At 46.2% G+C, this 6,092-nt stretch overlaps 1 protein-coding gene across 1 annotated transcript in view; it reads right to left on the bottom strand.

The window, feature by feature from the left end:
- Window positions 1–1,397: 1,397 nt before the first annotated feature.
- Rasgrf1 (Ras protein specific guanine nucleotide releasing factor 1) overlaps window positions 1,398–6,092 on the bottom strand; it is a 97,781-nt gene continuing 93,086 nt past the window's right edge. Inside the window, exon 28 of the mRNA XM_055629849.1 lies at window positions 1,398–1,870. Within this exon, the coding sequence (XP_055485824.1) occupies window positions 1,778–1,870 (93 nt within the window). The 3' untranslated portion in view covers window positions 1,398–1,777. The remainder of the gene's footprint in view (window positions 1,871–6,092) is intronic.

Below are 6,092 nucleotides of genomic sequence, written 5' to 3'. Positions count from 1 at the left end.
CCTTGTGCTTGACACACAGGATGCTGTATCTCATTCTGAGGCTGGTTTGTAAGAAGCCCTGGAATTTCTTCCTGAGACTTGGAGCAGCAGAGTCACCCTTGGGATGCAGCTGCTGTCTGGCAAGACACCCAAAGTCACTTAAAGATGCCACTGTGAATGATCCTGGTGACAGCCCCAGAGTAGCACCTGGCCAAGGCCAACTTCCAGCTCTGTCAGATGGTCATCTTGGTCATCCGGGCCAGCGCACCTTCCTGGGACTCCAGCCCTTGCTCCTGTGTAAGACTGTAGTGTAATGTGAGTCCCTTGGTGACCAGCAAACACACAGAACTAGGGAAAGTAATGCAAATGGTTTTAAGCCATTAAGTTTCTGGGTGACTTGTTTTGGTTGCAGATGATGGGAGCAGTCAACCTCGTCAGACCAAAGCAAGGATGACACCACTGTCTCGTGAGAGCTCTGCTGCTAGCCTGGGTGAGGAACAACACTCATCTAACTTTTTGGTTTTTTTGGGTTGGGGGAGCAAATGAAACCCATCAGAACTCACTGTTCACCCTGAGATAGAATAGATTTATTAGCAAGAGGTAATCAGGAAACATATATTTTTACAAAAAAATGGAAAGTTTTGTTTTCCAAACAAGCTGTAAGTTGAAATATTTTAGGGCTTGAAATAGAATTCTCATACCACTAGGTATTGCTTACAGCAAGAGTTGTCTGTCTGCTGTAGTGGAGCATGCCTGCCACCTCTGAGTGAGCCTGTATTCTTTCTACTGTACAGTGTAAAAAAAATCATGGTAATATTCACAGAATAAGCACTAACTTACTATATTCCTGCTAGAAGGCATTTAGACAGGACTACAGTGTATGCAATAAAAACACTCGGTTATTGATTTCCTAATTCTACGTCGTGAGACTAATTACCACAAGGTATACAGACTCAGGGCATCTCAACATAAGCTTGTAGTGACTGTCAGGCAGCTGAAAAAGGAGAAGTGACTTTTGTGTGTGTGTGTGTGTGTGTGTGTGTGTGTTCCTGACCTCCAGTGGAGACTGGGCAGAGGTCGGCCAGGGTCACCTCGACTTGGGTGTTAGGATTCCATTTTCCTAGAGAAGTTCGGGGGCCGTGTTCACTTCTACTGAGCCTGCTTTTCATGCTATCGGGTGTTAATCCTAGAGCAGAGAGCAACATGGTGCCAGTAGTGGTGTTCGGTGTTCAGTAGAGGGGCGTGGTTCTCAGCGGAGAGGACTCCCTTCCAGCCAGGTTTACTGGGACTGTTGAGACCTGCGATTTTGGCTGAAGAAGCTGCTTTGGAAATCGGCATCACCGTCAGCAGGAAGGGTGTCAAGGACTGGACTTGCAGGTATGGCTTCCCCCACCCTCCTCCCCCTCCCCCCACCCAGTTATAACAACTACATGGAACATGCTGGGGAGGATGCCTGGGTGGCCCGAGCCGACCCAGGGGCCTGGGCTGGGAGGGACGAAGCAGGACTGGAGTTTGAGAGTTGTGTCAGGTGGGCTCTGTCTCCCCTTCTGATTGGAGTGAGGGCCTGGGATTGCTGATGGGGGAGTACAGCTGTTGGAAGGAACAGGCTCCGGAGGGGGCGGGGCAGAGTCTGAGACTGCAGAAATTCGTATTCCAGTTCTACAGGAATCTAAGAACAAGAACAGATTTGTATTCTTGGAGGAGCACATACTGAAGAAGAAATCCAGAGGAACCAAACGATTATGTACAATATCATATAGCAGATGTCCACGGGAGCGGCTGGGGCATGGGTACAGCTTCAGGTGGGGAGTTTTGGCTCTATTCGGAGAGAAGACTCGTAGAGACTTTCTTCGTCCATTACAAAGGATTGATCCAGCAAGTACTGAGTCACCTGAAATGAGAGGAAGGGGCAACAGAACTGCTGTGGACACTGTGTATCTTGTGAAAATTTTTCTTTTCTTTTCTTTCTTTTTTTTTTTTTTTTTTTTTTTTTTTGAGACAGGGTCTTACTTTATAGCCTGATCTGGTCTGGAGCTCACTGTGTTGCCCAGGTTAGCCTTGAACTTGAGACCATCCTTCTGTTTTAGTCTGCAAAATGTGGGACTACAGATGTATATCAGCAGGCCTAGTGGAACCAAACACCTTTGTAGGTTCAGGACATACATGTGTGAGAGACAGTGTTTTGGCCTCCTCTGCCCCTTGAAAGGGTCTTGGTATGTGACAAGTCTAACTATAGCCATGAACTCAGAATCCTCTGCCTCAGCTTCCCAAGTGCTGGCACTATCCTATACAACTGTGTTTTGTCTTTTTTTTTTTTTTTTTTTCAAGACAGGGTTTCTCTGTGTAGCCTTGCTGTCCTGGAATTCACTTTGTAGACCAGGCTGGCTTCAAACTCACAGAAATACACCTGCCTCTGCCTCCTGGGTGCTTGGATTAAAGGCGTGTGCCACCACACTGAACATAACTTTTTAAAAGTTACATTTTAAGATTTATTTTGTGCGTATGTTTTTGGAGTAGAACTACTGAGTGACATCCAATGCTCCTATGTTCTGTTAATAAACAGTCTTAACAGTAATAAGCCACATGTGGTAAAAATTACCCTTGATTGATTTTCTTTTTCTTTTAGTTGATCCCTTGAGGAAATGTTTTGCTTAAACAAAGCAAACAATAGCCTGAAAAGGCCAGCAGTTGACTCTAAGTGCCAGGTGGGTGGGTGTTCACAATTCTTTCAATGCTGCAGTTTGAACATGTGGAAGCACTCATACACTAGGATTATACAGTACTGTGAGACTCCTCTCAAGCCTGGCTAGCTGGGGGAAGGCTTGTGTGGGCTCCCATGGTTGGAGCCTGAGGCAAAAGGCAAATGTGAGAAATTGAGAATGGTCACCCTGGGAAATTCAGTTGTCTTGCCTCCTGCCTGTCCACTCTACTCTTGATTCTTTTGCTGAGAGAACAGAGCCATGCATTCAAAGAGAGATCAGAGCTCTGGGCTTACAGGCATCCCCTGCGTCTACAGTTCATGTATTTGTCAGTTTTGAAGCAATCGTGCCTTTCTCCCTCCACAGAAACCAAGAACAAGAAGGAAAAAGCAATGACACCCGTGTTCTGTGCCTGAAAGACTAATGATGGCTGCTTTGGGAAAATCAAGCCTGTTGTTTTGGTCTTGGGAAACTGACTCTGCCACCACGAAGGTCAGAAGCAGCTGAATGCTGACTTTCAAGGGTGCCATGTTTTCATATACAGTGTGTGACACAATAGCATAGCTCCTCCAAATGCTGCTAAATTTAAATAGATAGTTATGTATTATTATTGTTATTATTCCTCCCCTCCTCTCTATGTGTGTAAATGTAGGTGTGAGCATGTAGAGGTCAGAGGACAACCTTCACTGTCTAACTGTGTGCTCTTTGGGTCTCTTCTTAGCTGTGCACTGCTGTGTACTCAGGCTAGTTGGCCTGTGAGGTGGTTTGAATAAAAATGGCCCCCATCTGTTGGGTGTGGTGCTGCACACATACAACCTCAGCACTGGGGAGGCAGAGGTAGGCGGATCTCTGTGAGTTTGAGGACAGCCTTGCCTACAAAGCCAGTCTACACAAGGCTACACGGAGTAACCCTGTCTCGACCCCCCCCCCCCCACAAAAGAACGGCCCCCAGAGGCTCACAGGGAGTGGCACCATTAGGAGGGGTGGCCTGGTTGGAGTAGGTGTGGCCTTGTGGGAGGAGGCGTGTCACTAAGGGGTGGGCTTTGAGGTCTCAGAAGCTCAAGCCTGACACTCTGGAGTGTGTGTGCGCTGTCACTTCCAGCTGCCTATGGATTTAGATTCAGAACTCTCAGCTCCCTCTCCAGCACCGCGTCTGCCTGCACGCCACCATGCTTCCCAACATGACAATGATGGACTAAACCTCAAAACTGTAAGCAAGCCCTAATTAAATGTTTTCCTTTATCAGAGTTGCTGCAGTCATGGTGTCTCTTCACAGCAATAAAAGCCTAAGACAGTCTGAGTGTCTGGAGATTTTCTCGTCTCTGATTCCCACTGCACACGCACAGTGCATATGAACATGAACCTTGACTGGGTTTTATGGGCTCTGGGGATTTGAACTAAGGCCCTCATATTTACAGAGTAAATGATTTCCACACTAGGCCCGTGGGTTCTCAACCTTCCTAATGCTGTAAGTCTTTAATACAGTTTCTCCTGTTGTGGTGACCCCCACCATAAAATTATTTTCTTTGCTACTTTATAACTAACTTTCCTACTGCTGTGAATCACAATGCAAATATCTGTGTTTTCTGATGGTCTTAGGTGACTCCTATGAGAGGGTTATTGGCACAGGTTGAGAACCACTGCCCTAAGCCATCTCCTCAGCCCTTAATATCATTTTAAAATTATACACTAAATGATGTATGGCTGGGGACAGAACTCAGCTGTCTATGAAGGTAATCCTAGCCCTCAGGAGGTACTTTTTTTTTTTTTAAGTGCTGGATTTGGTAGGAGACAGAGGCAGGCCAATCTCTTTGACTTCAAGGCCAGGCTGGGTGACATATGGAGCTCCAGGCCAGGCAGGGCTTTGTAGGGAGACCTTGTCTTAAAAAAAAAAAAATAACAGAGAGACCATACATACATCTTTGGGCTGGATCTTGTGTGTGTGCTTGAGTGTATGTGTGCTTGAGTGTGTGCACATAAGTGTGTGTCTCTCTGTGTGTCTGATCTATTTTTTTCTTTTTGCTGCATGAGGTTGGATTGAACCCCAGGGCCTCAGTCATGCTAAGCAAGCATTCTGCCACTGATTGCTACTGTTGTACTGTGCTTTTTACATCTTTGTCTATTTCCCTCCAGAGTGTAAATTCATGAGGACACACGCATATGTATTTTGGATACTGTGCCTTGTGGTGGCCTGAGATAGTGCTGGGGCACAGTGCTCACCCTATAAATATATCTATTGAATGAACGAAGAGCAACATCCTAGGGGCCCACTTAGTTATCCACAGAGCTGTTCTACAGGGCAGAACGGAGCATAGCACAGAATTCATTTTGTTGTTGTTTTCTGAGACAGGGTCTCTCTTTTATGTAGCTTTGGCTGTCCTGGAACTCACTGTGTAGACCAGGTTGGCCTCAAGCTCACAGAAATCCATAAGCCTCTGCCTTCTGAGTGCTGGGATTAAAGGTGTGTGGCCAAATACCCAGCAACTTTTTTTTTTTTTTTTGATACAGTGTTTTGGGTAGTCCAGGTTGGCCTAAAATTTGCTACACAGCCAAGAATGTCCTGGAATTTCTGATCCTTCTTTTACCTTTCAAGTGTTGGGGCCCCGGCCATCATGCCTGGATTTATGCTGTGATCCAATGCAGGGCTTCATGCAGGCTAGGCAAGTGCTCTACCAACGTCCCCAACTTCAACACAAGATATATTTTTGAACTTGGTTTATAGCAGAGAGAGAGTAAAATGGGCTAGATGTCCATCCACATGAAGGATTAGTGAGAGGAATGGAACTCTCTGCAGCTTTAAGCAAGGATAAGGCTACTGTGTCTCGGGAAGAGTGACCCCAGACACATGGCAAAACAGAACGATGCTGAGCAATGGGTGGCAGGTGACATTATGGTAGAAAATATGCTGTGTTTATGGACTGGCCCAGATACAGACTTGAGAAGAAGCAGGGTGCTCTTGTCTTTGGGAAGAAAACCTGTGACTATGACTTGGAGTCATAGCACTTTTATATGTGTCTGGGGCTAGGGATGTGGCTCAGTTTCCTGACTACCATCTGCGAAGTGCCGGGTTTGGGCTTCAGTGCCACACGTAGGAGGATGGCGGTGCACACCTGCAGTCCTAGCCCTTGGTAGGTGGAGGCTGGAGAATCACAAGTTCAAGGTTGTCTTCGGCTACATATTGAATCTAGGGCCAGTATGGGCTGCATGAGACTTTGAAAGACAGCAATCAAGGGCCAGAAAGATGGTTCAGCTAGTAAAATCCCTGAAATTTATATGGTGAAAGAAAGAAAAAACAAAAAACAAAAAACGACTCCTACAACCTTGTCCTCATATTTCCAAAGGTGCTGTGGTACATGTGTATAGGAACACACACACACACACACACACACACACACACACACACACACACACACA

The sequence above is a fragment of the Psammomys obesus genome, unplaced genomic scaffold (assembly GCF_907164565.1).
Source record: "Psammomys obesus unplaced genomic scaffold, mPsaObe1.curated_primary_1811, whole genome shotgun sequence".
NCBI classification, from domain to species: domain Eukaryota; kingdom Metazoa; phylum Chordata; class Mammalia; order Rodentia; family Muridae; genus Psammomys; species Psammomys obesus.
This window is presented reverse-complemented; position numbering and strand designations above follow the sequence as displayed.